This window comes from Anomaloglossus baeobatrachus, chromosome 3, assembly GCF_048569485.1.
Source record: "Anomaloglossus baeobatrachus isolate aAnoBae1 chromosome 3, aAnoBae1.hap1, whole genome shotgun sequence".
NCBI classification, from domain to species: Eukaryota; Metazoa; Chordata; class Amphibia; order Anura; family Aromobatidae; genus Anomaloglossus; species Anomaloglossus baeobatrachus.
Window position 1 is genome coordinate 327,677,024 of NC_134355.1, and position 23,012 is coordinate 327,700,035.

Genomic DNA, 23,012 nt, shown 5'->3' on the forward strand with positions numbered 1-23,012 from the left:
GTGTGGTCGTTATATGAAAAAAAACCTGAAAATGTGCCCCGTTAGGAATATTCTAGTAATGCTTACAACTGATACGTATGAAAATGGGGCAAAGCGAGATAAATGCATAGGTAGATGATTAACCAATGTAATATGGTGCATTTGTGTCGCCCAAGGATAAGGGGTACTCAGATCCGGGCCACGGGGTCACTTCTGTGGGTATCACGGTGGCGTGACCTGGTCTGTGATCCCAGGCTCCACAGTAAGAAGGGGATTAGGTAAGGGAGATTGTCCGTGACGCCACCCGTGGTGTGCGGTGAGGTAACGGAGCACCGCCGCTGCCGGTAAACGGATCCCGGGGATGGTGGTGGGCAGCAAGGTGGTGATTTCCCTCCACGGGTAGGGTGTTGGTGTCCCGGAACCCCGGTGAGGTGGTGCAGGGAGGAGATGGAGACCGTCTGAGAGCTGTGCGCCCGGTTGGACCGGGGATGTTGTTACTCACAGTTCGCTTTTCAAGGAAATTCACACAGAGTCAGGAGTTAACCAAAAATTGCCGGTGTCTGCAGCCTTCGGTGCGGAGGGTGTTTGGGGTCCCACACACAGTACAGCAGGATCCTGGTCTTGTTTTGCAGCCAGATGCTTCTTTCTCCTTCCTCAGTCGGGAACGGGGAGCCCACTCCCCCTGCACTGATCCGGGTCACCCCTGGATGCCGGCGGGCCACTACCCTGCCCCGGCCATCTCGGGCCCCTTCCTCACACTTCCCTTCCTTATAGCAGCCAGGAGCTATCTCTCCTGGTCTGCTCTCTTCACACTCCAAACTCACTCTGCTCCAGCCCCTCCCCTCCTGCTCTGTTTAGCTCTTACACTGGGTGGGGGTGGGGGGGTGTCTGTCCTGCTGCACTGGTGTGGAATCAGGTTACCAAGGAGGAGAATGGCCTGCACTTTACTGGATGTCTGCAGGTTCTGTGACACCCTGGTTTTGCCAGGGCTTCACACATTTCTAACAATTCCCTTTGTCATGTGCTAAACTGTAGCATTTACCTACAAAATTTGCCTACAAGAAGCAGATTTCACATTACGAATATGCTTCTAAAGTGATCTGTCCGATGTTTCCATTATGGAGTGTACTAACCTGCTCTTTCTGGTACAGCAACTGCTGCTCTTGTTGAAGTAGGTTTTCATAAAACATGGAGTACGACTCAAAGTTAAGGGTGCTTTACACGCTGCGACATCGCTAGAGATCACTAGCGATGTCGCGAGCGTTAGCACCCGCCCCCGTCGTTGGTGCGATATGTGGTGATCGCTGCCGTAGCGAACATAATCGCTACGGCAGCGTCACACGCACATACTTATTCTGCAACGTTGCTGTGCCCGCCGAACAATCCCTCCTTCAAGGGGAGGTGCGTTCGGCGTCACAGCGACGTCACAAAACGGCCGTCCAATAGCAGAGGAGGGGCGGAGATGAGCGGCTGGAACATCCCGCCCACCTACTTCCTTCCTCATTGCCGGTGGACGGAGGTAAGGAGATGATCGTCGCTCCTGCGGTGTGATGCCGCAGGAACGAGGAACAACCTCGCTACGTACGAGACAACGATTTTTGGTAAATGAACGACCTCTCATATACCAACGATATTTGTCTCTTTTCCGATCGTTTAAGGTCGCTCCTGCATGTTACACGCTGCGAGGTCGCTAACGGCGCCAGATGTGCGCCACAAACACCGTGACCCCGACGATATATCGTTAGCGATGTCGCAGCGTGTAAATGGCCCTTTACTCTGCTCTCCTGCCATTATGTCACAAACCAGCGCTTTCAGGCTACCAGCTAAATGCTCCTTGCTGAATGTAACCTAGGCAGGTTAGGGGCCCTTGGCCGCCCTGCAGATCAGCAGCCAGCTCCTTTCTGTGAGAGAAGAGCTGTGCTGTTTTGTCACAGACCACGCGGCTGCTATATGACCCGATGCCGCCTCCACTGACACCGGGCTCCCCTGCCCGGTGTCAGCGGCAGTGGCACCGCCCCCCCCGTCATCGCACACAGCAATGATAAAACATCGAGCAGCCCACGCTGCTCCATGCTCCATCATTCTCCCCCTGTGCCTGCGTGATGACGTCACTCCTGTGCGACTGCTGTGCTGAGGCATGCAGAGCACAGAGCGCAGTGTGGGGCTGCATTATAGATGGAGGCCTGGGGGTGCTGCATTATACATGGAGGCCTGAGGGTGCTGCATTATACATGGAGGCCTGGGGGTGCTGCATTATACATGGAGGCCTGGGGATGCCTGCATTATACATGGAGGCCTGGGGATGCCTGCATTATACATGGAGGCCTGGGGGTGCTGCATTATATATGGAGGCCTGGGGTGCTGCATTATACATGGAGGCCTAGGGGGCTGCATTATATATGGAGGCCTAGGGGGCTGCATTATATATGGAGGCCTAGGGGGCTGCATTATATATGGAGGCTTAGGGGGCTGCATTATACATGGAGGTCTATGGGGCTGCATAATAAACATGAAGGGTGTATTATACATGGATGTCTATGGGGCTGCATTATATATGGAGTTCTATGGGGCTGCATAATAAATATGAAGGACACCTTATAGATGGACTATAGGGAGCATTTTACATGGAAGTCTAAGGGGCTGCATTATACATGGAGGTCCATGAGGCTGCATTATACATGGAAGTCTATGGGGATGCATTATACAACATGAAGGACAATTCCCTTTGTCATGTGCTACACTGTAGCATTTACCTACAAAATTTGCCTACAAGAAGCAGATTTCACATTACGAATATGCTTCTAAAGTGATCTGTCCGATGTTTCCATTATGGAGTGTACTAACCTGCTCTTTCTGGTACAGCAACTGCTGCTCTTGTTGAAGTAGATTTTCATAAAACATGGAGTACGACTCAAAGTTACTCTGCTCTCTTGCCATTATGTCACAAGCCAGCGCTGTCAAGCTAGCAGCTAAATGCTCCTTGCTGAACGTAACCTAGAATTATAGTAGCAAATGTTTAGCAAAAGAATAGCGAGAGTTAAATGTGTCCAGAATATACAAGTAGAATCTATAGATATACTTTGTAGTATAGAAAAATGACAAACATGGACACTTATTAAGATTGGAGTCCTTTGTGCTGGGGACTCTCATAACATCGTGTCCAGGATAAAGTAAAAAGCAAATCACTAATTATGAGTTGTTAAACTGCAATATATTAAGGCCCACATCCAGTAAATCTATGGAACCAACCAGCTGACTATCTAATAAATATGGGGGTCTCCTGTTTTTTCCCTGACAGATGCTGTCAGGTGATAGGAGGATAGGAATAGCTGAATCTTAACACCCGAATCTTGTGTTCTCCCTGTCGATAATGTGGTTACATTATGGTGTCTACCAGCAGCTTTTTTCCCCAGTCTTCATGTAAAAGACATGCACTATCGGCCAATCATAGAGTGTATGTACATGGAAGGGTCTTAAGAAATAACAATTGAGGAAATATAGGTACATTTAGTCTTGCAGATGTTTCATAAATCCTACCTCTGCAGAGTCGCCCCGATGTTCACTCATTAGCTGTTGTACAAATTTTTCAACAATTTGCGGCCTACCAGGTGAAAAATTCTCCATCATAACTGGCTTCTTCCAGAGCTCTACGTAAAAAGAAAAGTATAAGGCAAACTTGAATATTAATTATATAAATTCGGGGTAATGCAATCCAGAACTGGTGGAGCACGAGAAAACTCCTGGAGATTCAGATAATGGAAAATGTTAGTTTTAGATCACTATCGGAACAGAAAGCACTAGTAAAGTGGTGGACATAGAAGAGTGAGGAGATATCAGTTGGTGCAAGAGTGTGGAGAGTGTTGAGGGTGGAATAGATATGTTTATATTGTGTATTCGATAGAGAATAATCAACAAGTGCAGTAACTGGCAGAGGGTGTGACGGCTGGCCAGTTACTGGGCTTACTCTGGAGCAGTGTGACTAAAGCGGGCTTTACACGCTACGATATCGCTAACATATTATCGTCAGGGTCACGTCGTTAGTGACGCACATTCAGCGTCGTTAGCGATATCGCAGCATGTGACACGTTTGAGCGACCTAAAACGATCACAAAAGTGCACAAAATCGTTTGCCGTGGAGAGGTCGTCCTGAATCAAAAAATCGTTCTCTTTTTATTAGCGATGTTGTTCGTCGTTCCTGTGGCACCACACATCGCTGTGTGTGACACCGCAGGAGCAACTAACATCTCCTTACCTGCCTCCACCGGCAATGCGGAAGAAGCAGGTGGGCGGGATGTTACGTCCCACTCATTTCCGCCCCTCCGCTTCTATTGGTCGCCTGCCGTGTGACGTCGCTGTGACGCCGCACGGACCGCCTCCTTAAAAAGGAGGCGGATCGCCGGCCAGAGCGACGTCGCAGGGCAGGTAAGTGCATGTGACGGGTACTAACGAGGTTGTGCGGGACGGGCAGTGATTTGCCCGTGTCGCACCCCCGACAGGGGCGGGTACGATCACTTGCGATCTCGCTAGCGAGATCGCAGCGTGTAAAGCCTGCTTATGTGACTACCTGGCTTTCACTAGAGCCTCTGATGGTGAGGATAGGCTTGGACCGCAGGAAGTCACTAGGTGTCACTCCAGGGAAGTTCCAGGACTTGCAGAAGCTAACCCGCAGTTCAGGGCAGGAATGGAGACACAAAGGGAGAAGACAGAGGCACAAAGGGAGAAGACAGAGAAGTGTTGAGGAATTCTGATATTGGGGAAGGCAGCACAGGATCAATATCAATATACGAAGCTTGTATCAGGAGAGGAGAGTTCAGGATAAACATGTGGACAAGCCGGGTCATTAACAGGAGAGACAAAACAGGAACACAACCAGACAGAGCACAAGATACAGACTGACCTGAGCCTAAAGGTGGTGTCACACACAGCGACGACGACAACGACGTCACTGCTACGTCACCATTTTCTGTGACGTTGCAGCAACGTCCCGTCGCTGTCACTGAGTGTGACATCCAGCAACGACCTGGCCCCTGCTGTGAGGTCGCCAGTCGTTGCTGAATGTCCAGCTTCATTTTTTGGTCGTCGCTCTCCCGCTGTGATGCACACATCACTGTGTGTGACAGCGAGAGAGCGACGAAATGAAGCGAGCAGGGAGCAGGAGCCGGCTTCTGGCAGCCTGCGGTGAGCTGTAACCATGGTAAACATCGGGTAAAAGGGAAGACCTTTCCCTGGTTACCCGATATTTACCTTTACCAGCGTCCGCTGCTCTCACGCTGCCAGTGCCGGCTCCCTGCTCTCTGCACATGTAGCTGCAGTACACATCGGGTAATTAACCCGATGTGTACTGTAGCTAGGAGTGCAGGGAGCCAGTGCTAAGCAGTGTGCGCGGCTCCCTGCTCTCTGCACATGTAACTGCAGTACACATCGGGTAATTAACCCAATGTGTACTGTAGCTAGGAGTGCAGGGAGCCAGCGCTAAGCAGTGTGCGCGGCTCCCTGCTCTCTGCACATGTAGCACAGCGACGCGAGTCGTTATGATCGCTGCTGTGTCTGCTGTGTTTGACAGCTAAGCAGCGATCATAACAGCGACTTGCAAGGTCGCTGTTGCGTCACAGAAAATGGTGACGTAACAGCGACGTCGTTGTCGCTGTCGCTATGTGTGAACCCAGCTTAAGTTCAGGCAAGATATGGAGGGAGGAGCTACCTAATTTATCTACTACTGGCAGGTGATAGGCAAGAGAAGCAATGCTATCAGAAGACAAGTGATTAAACTCCTGCAGAGTTTGGGCACGTCTGGCTAAATCTAGATGAAGACTCTCCAGCAAGAGGAGGATGTGTTGCAAGCATCAACTCGTGAGATGATCTGACACTGGAAAGAGCAGAGTGGCACCTTTAAAGAGCAGGGCAACGCTTTCCAGCCACGCAAATCATTGGTGGGACACATCGGTGTATTGGATAAATATTTCTGCCTAAAAGCTGCATTCAGGATAGAATGGAGAGTTTAGTGAGAGGAAGACCAATTAGTAGTGAACTGCGGTAGTTAAGACGAGAAAGAGAAGGGCTTGAGTGGGTTTGCAGCCATAGTGAAAGAACGGACATGACAGGGGTTTGTAAGGACACGCACATATAGGGTTACTAGGGAGTTTGAGCAGAAAAGGGTTAGTAGTGAATTTGGCGCGTTTGCTTGGCAGGATATGGGGGGAGCTATAGGGATATGAGTGGTCACATGGTTAGGGGTCTGATATGGGATTGTTGGGAAGTTTATAGGAAGGGATGTGGAAAAGAAGAAGGATTTCCTTGATAAGAAGAGGAAGAGCCATTGGGACATCCTGTCTCGTGGATCCAGGACCAGTGAATGACATGTGGTATCAGCACTGAGGACGACGATGGAAGACCGTGGCCGTGAGTGGCTGCAGTAACAGCTTAACTCTTTGCTGGGGCAGAGGGATGATCCACACTGTCCACCCACCAGATGTCGGTGTCCGCTAGAGCCCTTGAGTCCTGAGTTACCCCTTGATATAGAAGGGTTAATAGTTTCTCTATTTCTTCATTAAAGATTTATTGTTATTAGTAAGTATATCTGATGGTAGTTTATAGTCATGGAGCCTTCGGAATAAGAGACAGGCTCAAGGATTATTATTGTCTCTAAATGTTCTTCTTATCTTCTTCTTATCTCATATGCATGACTCTACATTTTTGTTTTGCTAAAACTTAAAGGTCATATGAGCAACTTGTAAAGTCCAGCTAAAAGCCTTATTTGCAAAATCACATTGATCTGTAAATGGTATAAATAAACTGTACTTTGGTTAAATAAACAGAAGAAATTGATCATGCCCACATGGATGCTGGTCTTTTCTCTCTGAGCGCTCGATCTTCATTAGGTCTGAAGAGGCCTAATTCAGAGGACCTCACTGGTGATCCCATAAGCTGACTTGTGACAAAACAGAACAGCTACAACAGTTTTTGGTGCCCAACGTGGAGCCGTGGCCAACCAGCCTATTCGGAAGAAGTTTTGGGGACTCTTGAGACAGTGAAATTTCAGCTGCAGCAAGGTGAGAAGCTTTATTCTTACACTTTATTTCACTCTCTCTGATTTCCCGAATATTCTGGGTAAGGCTGTACACACGGTTCAAGAACTCTGGCATCACCAGTGAGTATTGTTTTTTTTCATGCATGTCTGAATGAGAGTTGAAATATAGAGTAATAAGATAATCTGTTGTCCGTCTATTAACTGTTTGCATAGATTGCATAGCACGGAATTTGGGACAGTCTCTGTATAATTGCATTTGCTGTGTTGCTGTGTTTTGTGTTTTACTTTGGCCATCTTTGCATCTTTGATGGGCAATACACTGGTCTAGGGATATGTGTTCATAAGTGGTTTCATATTAATGCCTAGATAAAGTAGGCAGACAATCGGTTGTTGTATATTGATGAGAAGCCTCTGAATAACAAAGTGACAAGTAATTGAGATAAGAGACTTGGTGAAATAATATGTATGTATAAGTTTAATGGTTATAGGTCATACTGTGGACTGTGAAAAGATGTTCCGGTTGTGAAATGTCACAGGGCATAGCCATATAGAGTATTTGAGTGGATACCTGACATATGTATTTTTTTTTTCCCATCAGTGTCAAGAGCGGTTTAGATAATTTTATTTGCATGTGAGGTTAACCCTTGGAAGGTGTATTGTTACATATGTTTCTGGAATCAATGAATGAGTAAGACAAGTGGTCCTGGGATCTGTCCTTATAGTGAGATATTGTGTGTTTCTTCCCCTCAAAATGGGGATGAAGGTTTTATAGCAAAGTAGAATATTAGTGCTGTGAAGGTATATAAGTAGTCTCAATTTTCTGCTAGGATTGTGTATTATACCAGTGGGTATTAGGATTGTGTTTTGGAAAGCTGAATCTGGACGAGATAAGACTCTTGCTAAACAAACTGTGCGCTGCCATTCTGTTGGGAGGGGTCAAGTGAACAGCTGCGCAATTTTCTGCTCTCTGTGAGAAGTCAGCTCTGAGGATTGTTTTGGTTTAACTCTAGTTTACGTTCGTTGCCGGAATACTTTGTAAAGGACCAGCATGAAGTACCCAACTGCACATCAGGTTTGAAGAAGTGGGTTAGAGAGCATTGTGGCCTTCCCACTTACATGGAGGTGGTCTAGCAGGTGAGAGGACTATCACACCTGGTCCTTCCTGCTTTAGTCATCTGGTCTATTGGGTGAGAGGTGTTTTTTAACCCTTCCCAATACGCCCTACAAGTGTAGCAGGTGAGAGTGAATGCTGATTGAGCCTTCCTGCTACCACTTGAGAGCCCATTCTGACTTGCCAGGAGACGTGTGGCCTGTTAACAAGGTTCAGGGACACTGAGAGGGCATTTGCAGAAAGGTGGGCTGTGTGGGAATAAGTTGAAGCCATGGGCAACTTGTTCAGTGTGCAGTGTGGGGCTCCAGCCGGATCCAAAACAGCCAAACAGATAGTGCAAGAAAGAGAAGGCAAAGAAGCAGTGAAAAATGTCAGACTAATACTCAGAAAGGCAGACATGCCAGAGTGTGGGTGTTTGGATGTTGAGAAATGGCACAGATTCAAGGAAGAGGTGCAGCATTGTGGATGTAAAGAAATAACAGTGGGATGTATTATTATATTATTGTTATGTAAAGTGTATTATAAATGTTTTAATGCACCAAAAGCAGGAATTGTGACTGCTACCGCCCCCCCCCCCCCCTTCACATGATCAGAAACCCAGACCAGATGAATGGACTTGTAAACATTGTAGTCAGAAAAACCCAGACTGGAGAGATACTTGTGCTACGTGTAATGTTACTCGCCCTAAGCAGATTGCACTAAATCCTGTTCGAATCAGATCACATGTGATGACAGAGGACGCTGACACTGAGACAGAGGTAGTGAAGGAATTGAGTTTTGGGGAGGAAGCTGGACATTACTCTGATGGTGAGGAAAGAAAACAGTTATCTGACCCTGAAGACCAACCTTTCCCTCTTTCCCTGACTGACGTAATACAGCAGGAAGGGGAGAGTATAGAGACGTACTTTTGGAGGTTACAGCTGAAGTGGGCAGACGTGGGGTACAAAGTCAGAACCTCCCTTAATGACAAAATACTGATGAGTATATTCGTTAACGGTATGAATAAGGTTTTACGAGAAGCAGTACAGACAGCCAGACCTGAGTGGAGAAACATGGACCCAACAGACCTTCTGCAAGTAGCTAAAGGGGTTGAACTGACAAAATGCAAGCGACCAGTTATGTATGCTAGAGCACAAGGAAAACAGTGGAAGCAGAGAGGGGGGGCACCAGGTGACCGAGCGACCGTACAGTGCTGGAATTGTGGACAGAATGGACATTACGCCAGACAGTGCAAAAACCCCAAATAGGAGAGGGAGCAGACTGACTCTCCTCCTTCCTTCCCTCCTCCTTTGCCTCTGGCCTAGGAAACTGATGACCATGAAGGGACTGGAGGGATTGGTGTTTGAAATTCCCTTGATAAAACAGTATCCCTTAAGCCCAGCCAAATCAATGGCTCTGACCAGAGAATATGTGCAAGCAGGGGCTCTAGTACAAAGGTCCTCCCCCTGTAACACTCCCTTGTATCCAATCAAGAAAAAAGGCACAAAGGTTCCCCTGATACGTACAGAATGGTGCATGATTTGAGAGCTGTCAATGCTGTCACTGAGAGTGGAACATCTATTGTTCCAAACCCACATACCTTACTGTCACAAATCCCAGGGACCTCCAAATGTTTTACAGTAATTGATTTGGCATTTTTCTCTGTGCCTCTACACCCTGACTGTCAGTATCTTTTTGCCTTCACACATGAGGGGAAACAGTACATGTGGACAGTCCTTCCGCAAGGAGGAATGAATTCACCTACCATTTATTCTACAGCTATGGCAGGAATTCTGGAGCAACCGCCTCATCCACAGGTTACGCTATTGCAGTACATGGATGACCTTTTGCTCTGCTGTCCAGACCAGACGTCCTGCAAGGAAGCCACAATTTCTTTGCTGTGTTTTCTGGCAGAGAATGGTTGCAAAGTTTCACGTGAAAAATTACAGTACTGTAAGCAAAAGGTAACATTTTTGGGTCACTGTATCTCTGAAGGTACAAGACACCTGACTGAGGAGAGAAAACAAGCAGTCCAAAATCTCTCCTTACCCAGGTCCCACCGGCAACTGCGCACCTTTTTGGGCTTAGTGTCATACTGCAGGCCTTGGATAAGGTCTGCCTCGCAAATGATGCAACCCCTCTATGATTGTCTGTCATCTGACCCCTTTGACCTCACTCAGGAAGCTATTGATTCCTTTCATTCCCTTAACCCCTTCAGCCCCCGGGCACTTTCCGTTTTTGCGTTTTTGTTTTTTGCTCCCCTTCTTCCGAGAGGCGTAACTTTTTTATTTTTCCATCAATCTTGCCATATGAGAGCTTGTTTTTTGCGGGACGAGTTGTACTTTTAAATGAAACCATAAGTTTTACCATATAGTGTACTGGAAAATGGCAAAAAAATTCCAAGTGCGGAAAAATTGCAAAAAAACTGGGATTGTACAATAGTTTTTGGGATATTTTATTCACCGTGTTCACTATATGGTAAAACTGATGTGTGGGTATGATGCCTCAGGTCGGTGCGAGTTTGTAGACACCAAACATGTATAGGTTTACTTGTATCTAAGGGGTTAAGAAAAATTCACAAGCTTGTCCGAAAAACGTGGCGCACGTTTTGCGCCATTTTCCAAAACCCGTAGCGTTCTCATTTTTCAGGATCTGAGGCTCAGTGATGGCTTATTTTTTGCGTCTTGACCTGACGTTCTTAACGGTACCATTTTTGCGCAGATGCTACGTTTTGATCGCCTGTTATTGCATTTTGCGCAAAATTTGCGGCGACCAAAAAACGTAATTTTGGCGTTTGGAATTTTTTTGCCGCTACGCCGTTTACTGATCAGATTCATTGATTTTATATTTTGATAGATCGGGCATTTCTGAACGCGGCGATACCAAATATGTGTGTATTTTTTATTTTTTTAACCCTTTAATTTTCAATGGGGTGAAAGGGGGGTGATTTGAACTTTTAGGTTTTTTTATTTTTTTTTAATTTTTTAAAACTTTTTTTTTTACTTTTTTTTTTTATTTTACTAGTCCCCCTAGGGGGCTATTGCGATCAGCAATCTGATCGCTTTGCACAATCTGCAGATCTCAGCTACAGAGCTGAGAACTGCAGATTTGCTGCTTCACTTTCAATGCCGGCTGTATTCCGGCATTGAGAGGAAGTGACTCATGTTAGCCACAGGCGTCATCACATGACCCTGTGCTACCATGGCAACCGCCGAAAGTCACGTGATCATGTCACGTGACTTCCGGCGGGGGCGGGGTAAGTCACTGTAATGGCGGCGCCCATATACATATCGCTGCCAAGACTTTGGCAGCGAAATGTAAGGGGTTAATGGCCGCGGGTGGAAGCGATTCCACCCGCGGCTAGCAGGCACACATATCAGCTGTTGATAACAGCTGATATGTGCGCCGATCGCCGCCGCCCGCCGGCGGCAGGGGGCGGGGCTTACCGGAAAACGATCCATGACGTATCTAGTACGTCATGGGTCGTTAAGGGGTTAAACTACTCATTGTATCTTCCCCGGCCCTGGGTATTCCAAATTACGATCAACCATTTTTCTTGTTTTGCACAGAACAGGGAGGGCATGTGTCGCGGGCGGGGAGGAGGGTGTCAGCACACTACGCTCACCCCCTTCTGCTCGGGTCCGGCTGCCGCTGCTCAGTGGTGGCTCGAGCTGTAGGCCGGATCCCGGGGGTTTCTCGAGCGGCACTCCTCGCCCGTGAGTGAAAGGGGGTTTTGTTGGGTGTGGGGATGATTATTGTCCGTGACGCCACCCACGGTTGTGGTGATTTCACCACTGCTGCTCAATACGGGGATCCCGGGGATGGTGATGCGGAGCAGCCAGGTGTTGTGTTGCCCATCCGTGGGCAGGGGTTGGTGATCCCGGGGCCCGGTGATGGTTTGTGAGGTGCAGGGCCTGGTGGGCGCAGGGACGCGGGGCAGCGCTGTGCCTTGCGGCACTGTGGTACTCACTCAGCCTGAGACGTGGACACAGTTTTACGGTAAACCAAACGGCTGGTAGGACGGTCCCACAGACGGCTGCACCTGCACTCCCGGTAGGTGACGGTGATGTCCCTCTTCCTTGCACCTTTGGTTGACTTGTGGTAGCGGTGGATTCCCTCCGGTTACCCGCTCCCCGGCTTCAATCTGGGCCGGAGGAGCCCTACACTTTGCCCGCAGGCGCTGGCCCTGAGAAACTGGTGCCGTGGCGGTGGCGGTGTCTCTCCGATTCGGGTTGGGCTGTTGCCTTCAATCGGGACTTGGTTGTTGGGGGATCTACGTCCCCTTCACTGACGGATTCGGCAAATTTGGCGACTCTTAGCCTTGCCGGGGTCCGAGAGGCCCCTGCCCTGGTGCTGACTGTCCTTCGGAACACTGCTCCAGACCACCGGGCACACAGCCAACGGGGTCCTTCCAGGAACTTCCAAACGGTCCCCCTCCAGACAGTCACCGCCGTCGCTGACCTTGCTGATCTGGCCCTACACAAAGCTGGACCCTTCAGGCTTTCCTTCCTTCTTGTCACCTCACTTGCTTTCCTCCTTTACCACTTTTCTACTTTCACTGCTTGTTCACTCTCTCACTTTAGCTCCTCACACTTGCCCTGCCTGGGCTCAACTCTTTACTCTTGCCCTCCCTGGGCTCAACTGCCTGGTTTCTCCCGCCTCCAGAGCTGTGACCTCCTCGGTGGGCGGAGCCAACCGCCTGGCCCACCCCCTGGTGTGAATCATCAGCCTCTGGAGGAAGGCAACAAGGATTTGTAGTTTAGCTGTGATGTGCATACCTGGAGTGTGGGGTGTGGTGGTGTTGTGACCTGTGACCCCTGGCTTGCCCAGGGCGTCACATTCCCCCTTAGCAAAATGCAGACCGTCCGCGGGCTGCCGTCCTACACCGGTTTTATTTTTCTGAAAAAGATAACATTTGGTAATTAACATATATACATTTTTAATAATAACTCTTCCCAAGACGGGAGGCACATTTCTTAAACGTTGCAACGGTTTACGGTTACGGTTTCCGCTCTCTCCAACCCAAGCAACCTGGCCCTGATGCTGCCCCTAAAGCCCAGGCAGCACCCCTTGACCCACAGTCCAGCACAAGTTACCCGAGCGGGATCTGTCCTTCCCTCCAGAGGGTAGCCACCGGTTCCTTTGGTGGCTGGGCCCCAGCCTGCTCTGCTGAGGGCCCTCCCTCCAACCTGCCTCTCCAGAGGCGGCATTGCGGAAAACGGTAACGGTAAACAACATATTTACAAGCCACTAACGTTTGTGGTTGCCCTGCAAGTTCACGGGCTTGTCCATGGATAGTTCCCATGCAAAACTTTAAACGGTCCCCACAGGGACAACGGTGCCGGCTCCAGCCGGTTCAATCACTTCAGACAATCAGGTAACTTCTTCTTGGATCAATCATTTTTTTCATTTTCAACTTTTAAACAAACAAACTCCTGGTGGTCCCAACGGGGACTGCTGCTGCGGGCACCCGCTGCCCTACTCGTACTTTTCTGCTGAGGCGGACCCATCCTCTGCCACCGGCACATCAAACATGCACCGACATGCCTGCGGTGACAGGGGCACCCGGTACCCATTTCCACCGGCACACGGGGTATGGACAACCACGGGGTCCCCTACATAGCGGGTACGCTCACTTGCCTCTTCAAACTCAGCAGCAGACTCAGGACTAGGGCCGGAGTCGTCATCTCGTGCTTCTGCGTCAGGCGGGTTGCCGCCAGCTGTCGCAGCCTCCTGGCCTCCAACATCCAGCACTTCAGCCCCCTCTGCGGTAGCACGGAGCAGCAGATTAGGCGAGCTGACATTAAGGCGCCTCATAAGTAACGGCAAGGGTGATGCATAGGCCGAGACTAGGCCGGGCCCCTCAGCCGCAGCGGCCGGTCCTGGTAGGACATAGGGACGTGGGTCACCAGTCGGTTCTGCTACATCCATTCCCCCTCCGTACCTCGGGGCACTTGTAAGCAGCTCCTCCACCTCGTTGGTCCACTGCTCCATCATCCGGAAGATCTGATCCTGCTGACGCTGGTGGAATTGCATCACCCGGGCCTTCATCCAGGCCACTGTCTCGGGCTCAGGGTCTAGCACAGTCCCTACTGGGACTTCTGGCACCATGCTGTTAAGGGGCCGTGGGTCTATCGGTTCCCCCTGGTGTACTTCAGGGACGTCCCGGACGTCTGCAGCCGGCTGGTCCGCCGGAGCGGCTGGGCAGGGTATCGCTACCGGTTGGGCAGGTAGCAGGCCTAATGGTGGGGTGGCAGCAGCTATTGCGGGTAGCAGGGAGAGAGGTAGGGTGAGCGGAAGCCGGCCGGGCCCCTCAGCTCCAACGGCCGATCCCTCAGGAATACAGGGGCGTGGGTCGCTTACCCGCTCCTCCAAATCCTCTTCTGCCTTGCGTCTCCACATAGCAGCCACCACGTCCGCCATGTCGGTCTCCCACTCCTCCAGGAGGAGTTGCATATGAGCCTGCAGACGGTTACTCAGCGGAACGGTTCGGTCCCTCAACCACGTCGCCGTGCCGGGCGCGGGGGCTTCTTCGTTGGGAGTTGGATCGTACATCTTGGCAATCGTGCCTTCCAGGAACCCAGTATTGCTGCAGAGTCCTGGCGTCTCTGCTTGTATAGCCGCAGCTACATGCGTCCAGCCGCCATCGCGTCCCCCTTAGCTCTTTCCGGCCCCTCCTCTCTCGGGGCGGGGTTTTGGCCTTCGCGCCTCTACTGCTCGAGAAGACGCTCGAGCGGGAACTTTTCGCGCCAAAGATGGCGGCTTCTGAAATTTTTCTGCCGGATACCTCTGGCGGTAACAAGGCGCACCTCTACCAGACGGCAGAGCGGTAAGATCCTGTTCGTGACGCTAAGTTGTCGCGGGCGGGGAGGAGGGTGTCAGCACACTACGCTTTCCCCCTTCTGCTCGGGTCCGGCTGCCGCTGCTCAGTGGTGGCTCGAGCTGTAGGCCGGATCCCGGGGGTTTCTCGAGCGGCACTCCTCGCCCGTGAGTGAAAGGGGGTTTTGTTGGGTGTGGGGATGATTATTGTCCGTGACGCCACCCACGGTTGTGGTGATTTCACCACCGCTGCTCAATACGGGGATCCCGGGGATGGTGATGCGGAGCAGCCAGGTGTTGTGTTGCCCCTCCGTGGGCAGGGGTTGGTGATCCCGGGGCCCGGTGATGGTTTGTGAGGTGCAGGGCCTGGTGGGCGCAGGGACGCGGGGCAGCGCTGTGCCTTGCGGCACTGTGGTACTCACTCAGCCTGAGACGTAGACACAGTTTTATGGTAAACCAAACGGCTGGTAGGACGGTCCCACAGACGGCTGCACCTGCACTCCCGGTAGGTGACGGTGATGTCCCTCTTCCTTGCACCTTTGGTTGACTTGTGGTAGCGGTGGATTCCCTCCGGTTACCCGCTCCCCGGCTTCAATCTGGGCCAGAGGAGCCCTACACTTTGCCCGCAGGCGCTGGCCCTGAGAAACTGGTGCCGTGGCGGTGGCGGTGTCTCTCCGATTCGGGTTGGGCTGTTGCCTTCAATCGGGACTTGGTTGTTGGGGGATCTACGTCCCCTTCACTGACGGATTCGGCAAATTTGGCGACTCCTAGCCTTGCCGGGGTCCGAGAGGCCCCTGCCCTGGTGCTGACTGTCCTTCGGAACACTGCTCCAGACCACCGGGCACACAGCCAACGGGGTCCTTCCAGGAACTTCCAAACGGTCCCCCTCCAGACAGTCACCGCCGTCGCTGACCTTGCTGATCTGGCCCTACACAAAGCTGGACCCTTCAGGCTTTCCTTCCTTCTTGTCACCTCACTTGCTTTCCTCCTTTACCACTTTTCTACTTTCACTGCTTGTTCACTCTCTCACTTTAGCTCCTCACACTTGCCCTGCCTGGGCTCAACTCTTTACTCTTGCCCTCCCTGGGCTCAACTGCCTGGTTTCTCCCGCCTCCAGAGCTGTGACCTCCTCGGTGGGCGGAGCCTACCGCCTGGCCCACCCCCTGGTGTGAATCATCAGCCTCTGGAGGAAGGCAACAAGGATTTGTAGTTTAGCTGTGATGTGCCTACCTGGAGTGTGGGGTGTGGTGGTGTTGTGACCTGTGACCCCTGGCTTGCCCAGGGCGTCACACATGCGACAGCCGTCCTCACACAGCAACATGGTGACAAACAAAGACCAATAGCTTACTACTCAACGCGATTGGACCCAGTTGTCAGAGGGTCACCCACGTGTGTCCGTGCTGTAGCGGCTGCTGCAGTACTGCTGGGGAAAGCTTGCGAGATCACATTGATATTTCCCGCTACAATTTACTACCCGCATGACATTCATGCTATACTTGTGCAAGTCCAACCAAAACACCTGTCTATGGCCAGACAGCTCAGACGTGAATGTGCCCTTCTGATTCCTGAGTATGTCACCCTCAAGAGGTGTAATGTTCTGAATCCAGCCACCCTTTTGCCAGTAGATTCAGAAAAGGGGGAATTGGTGACAATGGTAGCAAGTGAGGATGAATACTTTGACATGACGCACGAGCATGGCTGCATAGAGCTGATGAGTCAGGAGACAGCAGGTTTTCCACATGTCTATGATACACCTATTACTAATGCAGATTTTGAGTTTTTTGTAGATGGCTCCAGATACCACCTGGATGGGAGATTCTACACTGGATATGCAGTAGTATCCTCACATGAGGTAATCCGAGCTGAACCACTCCCGCCGCACATGTCCGCGCAGGAGGCGGAGCTAACAGCGCTCATTGAGACGTGTAGAGCGGGATCAGGTAGGAAAATTAATATTTATTCAGACTCAAAGTATGGATTTGGGATCTGTCATGATTTTGGCCCTATCTGGAGAAGTAGAGCTTTTCTTACGTCAGCTGGTAAGCCTATTAAAAATGCAGAATTGGTAAAACGGTTAATGGAGGCACTAATGTTACCAGTCCAGGTTGGCATCATTAAGGTGAAAGCACACACAAAAGGTGACTCACTGGAGGTAGCGGGCAATAGAAGGGCAGATGCAGCTGCGAAAGCAGCGGCAAAGAGGCCTAGGGATCAGAGGATAGTGGCAGGGAGCCAGCAAGTCCCAGCCACAGTAAGTCTGGATGTCCTGAAATCCCTCCAGCATCAGGCTGCCCAAACAGAGAAGGAACACTGGGGAAAATGGGAGCTAGGCTGAACTCGAATGGAGTATGGGAAAGTAAGGATAGGTTGTGTTTACCAAGGTCCCTGTTCCCTATGATGGCACAAGCAACACATGGCCCCACTCACGCCTCAAAAAGTCACATGTGTAACAAGGTGAATGCCTTCTGGATCGCTCCTGGCTTCAGTTACGTAGCCTCCAAACACGTACAATCCTGCATTATCTGCGCACAACACAACCCAGGTAAAACAGTAAAAGTCCCTAAGAAAGCAACACCCAGACCGCTCTACCGTGTCAACGACTGCAAATAGACTACATACAACTACCCAAGGTAGGAGTGTATGAATACGTCCTGGTATGTGTAGATCTCTTCTCAGGATGGGTTGAGGCCTATCCAGTAAAATGTGCAAATGCTAAAACAACTGCAGAAAAGCTGATGAAGGAACTAGTCTGTCGGTATGGCATCCCAGAAGCCATAGAAAGTGACAGGGGTACACACTTCACTGGAGAAATAATGAGGGACATTATGCAGGCCCTGGGAATAGAGCAGGCATTCCATACCCCTTATCATCCGCAGAGCAGTGGAAAAGTAGAGAGATTAAACGGGACACTTAAACTAAAAATTCAAAAGGCCATGGCAGAGACAGGAAAGAATTGGGTAGAGTGCTTATCCCTGGCACTCTTTTCAGTCAGACACACTCCAAATAGAAAGACAGGCTTGTCTCCTTTTGAAGTCCTTTTTGGTAGTGCCCCAAAAACAGGTCTCTACTTTTCCACAAGTGTTACAGATGCAACACGGCACTATGACAGCCTACGTCCAGGCCTTACAGGAAAGACTTAATGTGGTGCATAAACATGTCTTTTCATCCATTCCAGATCCCAATGCAAGTGCAGATGTGCATCAGCTGAATCCAGGTGATTGGGTGGTCGTGCGCAGACACATGAGAAGGAGCCTAGAGCCACGCTTTGATGGCCCATTCCAAGTCCAGCTGACCACATCCACCTCAGTGAAACTTGAGGGAAAACCTACCTGGATCCACGCCAGTCACTGTAAAAAGGTCACTCCACCGGCAGAATGACAGTTTTGCTAATTATCCTGCTAGGTGTAGCAGGGTTGCTGCACCAAACAAAGACACTGAGCGAACTTTTAAATACGGACTGGGATAATAAACTCATTCGCCACCATATTTCTCTTACTGAGGACATGGAAGGAGAAAAGCCAAAAGACTGTTGGATCTGCACACACAGTTTTATTTTCTTCAAAGACTATGCCTTATTTAGCCTTACCTCTGGAACCACAGGAGGTGTTGATATCAGACTGTATCTACAATGAAACCTGGACTCTATCGATATTCTGGTGAAAAGATGTATTTGCCACCTTGACTATAGCTGGAAAGGTCACTAATCCCTGGTTCCAGCTAAATATCACACAGCCTAGGGGACAGTCGTGGTGGATGGAATACAATCCGGACATTGAGGGTGTAGTTACCAAAGTAAAGACTAAGATCCCTCATTCAGGCCCCATTACCTACGATGGATTATGAATCAGTCTTCAATATAATGATGTTGCTATCTGTAGAAAGGACAATGATTGTTTCCGTGTGTTTGTGTCTATGTGTGTATCTACATACATAGTCACCAGTTTTTGTCTGTTCTCCTATTATATGTATATATGTATATATATGGATGATTCCAGCAAAGACTCCTGGTGGGGAAATACATTTTCTTTTATGAATCCAGCTAATTGGTTTAAGGGCCTGGCAGGTTGGGTTTCTGGCATTATACAATCCTGTATGCAAATATTGTTATTCTGTCAATAGCTTTATATAGCTGTAAAAGCATTGATATATGCGTTAGCTAAACTATTGAATAATGTATGTTCTAAGAGTTTCAGTATTGAACCCTCTGTAGTTTACTACGGACCCCAAATGGCCTCTACTGACGGGAAGTAGGTGTCCACACTGAGGGTGGATGGGTGAAGTGGTAGGAAGACCCCTCATGGGTACTAGGCCCATGAGCCAGCAGCTCCTGTTTGGACGCCTACTGACCCTGTAGTGAAGGTTATACCATTTACAAAAGGGGGAAATTGATATAGAAGGGTTAATAGTTTCTCTATTTCTTCATTAAAGATTTATTGTTATTAGTAAGTATATCTGATGGTAGTTTATAGTCATGGAGCCTTCGGAATAAGAGACAGGCTCAAGGATTATTATTGTCTCTAAATGTTCTTCTTATCTTCTTCTTATCTCATATGCATGACTCTACATTTTTGTTTTGCTAAAACTTAAAGGTCATATGAGCAACTTGTAAAGTCCAGCTAAAAGCCTTATTTGCAAAATCACATTGATCTGTAAATGGTATAAATAAACTGTACTTTGGTTAAATAAACAGAAGAAATTGATCATGCCCACATGGATGCTGGTCTTTTCTCTCCGAGCGCTCGATCTTGATTAGGTCTGAAGAGGCCTAATTCAGAGGACCTCACTGGTGATCCCATAAGCTGACTTGTGACAAAACAGAACAGCTACAACACCCCTGCAGCAGAGGAGGATGAGGAGCCAGTCGGTGTCTCCTCCAGCAGCGAGGGAGCAGTGGTGTCACGCTGCTGGGATGAAAACTAGGAGTCGGACCAGTCCAGTTAGGGACCACAGGCAGAGCCTCCGCGCGCCGGCTGGGACCGTGGAGCTTCCATTGCTGATGATGAGGCCCCCTGGGGTGTCCAGAACAGTGCCTGCGGGTCATTCTGCACTTGTGCTTCAGGGCTCCACGGCACAGCAAGTAAGACGGCAGAGGGAGATTGATGCCGACAGGCCGCAGGCGCGACCTAGGAGTAGAAGGCGTGGCCTGATTATGTCAGGGGGCAGCGACTAGCTCCGCTCCTATAGACGATGAATGGGTCGGTGCTATGTCTCCGGGGCAAGACACATCAGCCAGCCAGCAGCAGTGGGAGCAGCAGGCCAGGTCCAGTACCGGTTGAGGGGCTTGTGCTCTAGCAGGCCCCCTGCACGGGGAGCAGGCGACGAGGTCAAGAGGACGACAGGTCAGGAGAGGAGTCTGACATCCAGGGAGACACTGAGGGAGTTCCAGACGATGGTCCTCGGGTCTGATCCAGCGTAATGGCTGTTCCGGTGTCTGCCTAGAGTCAGCCTAGTAAGACCCCCCCCTTTATGTTTGTTCTCGTCTTGTGTGTCTCCTGTGTCATCTATTGTGTCCAGTGTGAATGAGAGTAGACAGGCTATGGTTAGTGCTTGAAGTGCAGCACAGGTGCAGGGTTTTGGTGAATTTGTTGGTTAATTTTTAGCTGGCATGTGTGGTGTTATGGCTTATTTAACCATTTAACCCCTCAAGGTGTTGGTCAGTTGTCGCTGTTTAGTGCATGGATGGGTAATAGGGATAGAAATTCAGTGGTTTCTGCTACAGTGTCTCAAGTGGCGGTGGCGGGGACGGGGTTCTCAGCAGGGTTAGCGGACCCTGGTGGTAATGTAGCGGCTTCTCAAGTAGCAGTCTCAGAGACGGGTTCTCTGGCAGGGTCAACAGTCCCTGGGATTAGGTTCAACAATTCGGCGCAGGGTGAAGTGTATGTGTGCCGCCCACATGCCAGCAGCTGTGCTGCTCGGATCTGGATCTATTAACCTACAATTTGGCCACCAACCAAAACAAGCCAGTACACATGCCAGTATAACCAGGTAGCAACACAGTGGCAGAAATTTAAACCTAAACTACTACCCAGAAAGAAACACAAAAAAGTATGTAGAAATATATAAATTTTATTGTTGTTAAAAATTTTTTTAAAAAGGTAGTACAGCAAAAAGGATTATAGAAAGATGTGTCAACCAAAGACACCAATAGTTAATTACAGCAGGAGTCTGTCAGTTATAATAATAATTCCAATAATGTTAATTCATGACAGAACATTCCATATTCCCATAACATGTTTTTTACAAAGAAGGATACAGGTTGTAAGATGTATTTTAGCAACTGTGATTAGATGGTATTAAATAAGCAGAAATGTTAAAGGTAATAAGATAGTATAAAAGGGGGCTTACAATAAAAGCCCTAACAATCAGAAGACAATAACATCAAAAGACATGCCTGCTAAAGGAATATCATACACAGTGCCAAGTTAGATTATAGCCTCACCATTCACACCCTAATCCTTTTTGCTGTACTACCTTTTTAAAAAATTTTTTAACAACAATAAAATTTATATATTTCTACATACTTTTTTGTGTTTCTTTCTGGGTAGTAGTTCGGATCTGGATCTGCGGTATGGCTCGAGGGACTCTACCGGACCCAGGGGTCACGCTGACACTTCGAATAAAAAAGGGGGGACGTAGGTGTACGGGGGTTGTTGAAAACTGTCTGTGACGCCACCCACGGTGTGTGGTGAGATGTAGCACCACCGCTGCTGCTGAGGGGCTCCCGGGGGCGATGGACTAGCAGCTAGATATTAACCCCTCCGTGGGCAGGGATGGATGCCCTAGGGCCCTCTCTGTGCAGGGGATGATAGCGGCAGGGGGGCGGCGCACCCAGTCAAGCTGGGGATGTTACTCACAGTTGAATAAATCTCACAAGTCCTTTGGTAAACCAAGGTGATGGGGGCTGGCTGCCGCAGATGGGTGTATCTGGTCCCACACCCAGGCCGGTAGTCAATGCCCCTTTCCTCTGCACTTTGTGTTTTCTTGTGTAGACTTCCTGATGTGTAATGCAGGAGTCCGCTCCCGGTCCTTTGGTTGCGAGCTGTGCCCGTCAGACGCTGACCCGTGGGATCTATCGGGCCCTGGCGGATGCCCTATCCCTCTCTGTGGGTGGTTGTCTACTTTTCGGGACTTAGGTTGGGACAGTACCTGGAATCATGCCCTCAATCGGTTAATTAGCTAGGCCATTGGTGCCGGTCCTGGCTTCAGGGTCAGAGTACCCCCTTGTGTGCACGGTTTCCGGGTTGGTTCTCCGGTGTCGGTAGCAGCGGGCTACAACCCTGCACCGGTCCACCTCGGATCTGCCAAGCCATCTTCCCGTCTCCTACTGGCGCTGACCACTGTCTGCCACCTAGCCAATGTGTCAGGGCCCCGACCCTGACACCTGTCAGCTTGAACTTCAGGCATTGACTGCCTGAGCACGACTCCTCCACTCCTCTCTCCACTTAACTCCAAACTCTACTCTCTGACTCCCAGGCTCATGTGCTATATTGATTCTATTGGTGAGGCTTAAAGGATCTATAGCGGCATGGCTTGGCTTCATTATGACGAGCAGTTCTACCAAAGAAAGCCTTTTAGACTAGGTCTTCGGTGGGACCATAAGGACATCGCATTATGGATGCGCCTTATGGGGGTTCCGCGTTTTAATCCGCAGCCGTTTCAGCCGGGGCCGGGGGGGGTGTCGACATCCAGTTCAACGTCCTCAGCCCATCAACGCCTAGGTTGTTGTTGGTAGTTTAACGACAATCAATGCCAGTATGGCGCAAACTGTCGCTTTAAACATGAGTGTGCCTTCTGCGGGGGAAATCACGTGCAAACTAAGTGTTTCAAGAAATCAAAAGTGCGTACCAGAGATATTAACCAGAAGGGGAGCGACACCAGTGAGAATAGAAGTGATGCTACCTGTGATGCAGAAGTAAAGGTGGCTTTGATAGGCAACAAATTGTGTTTACGTCAGCTCCAGTCAATGTTAGGAAATTTCACATGTTGTATTATGCTCATCGGACGGATATTTTGCTGGATGTTGGCAGCAGCTACCGCCGGCGTGCGGCACCCGGGTCATTTTGTCTGCCTGTCGGCTTGTCAAAAGGCGGACCTAAG

General features: G+C 49.7%; 1 protein-coding gene across 1 annotated transcript in view; it reads right to left on the reverse strand.

Annotated features, from left to right (window-relative positions):
• The window catches only part of LOC142297229 (coiled-coil domain-containing protein 162-like), a 186,769-nt gene that overhangs the window by 95,618 nt on the left and 68,139 nt on the right, over window positions 1-23,012 (reverse strand). The window contains exons 10-11 of the mRNA XM_075341487.1: window positions 3,517-3,626; window positions 2,824-2,973 (exon numbers count right to left, since the gene is read on the reverse strand). Coding sequence (XP_075197602.1) covers window positions 2,824-2,973; window positions 3,517-3,626 — 260 coding nt within the window. The remainder of the gene's footprint in view (window positions 1-2,823; window positions 2,974-3,516; window positions 3,627-23,012) is intronic.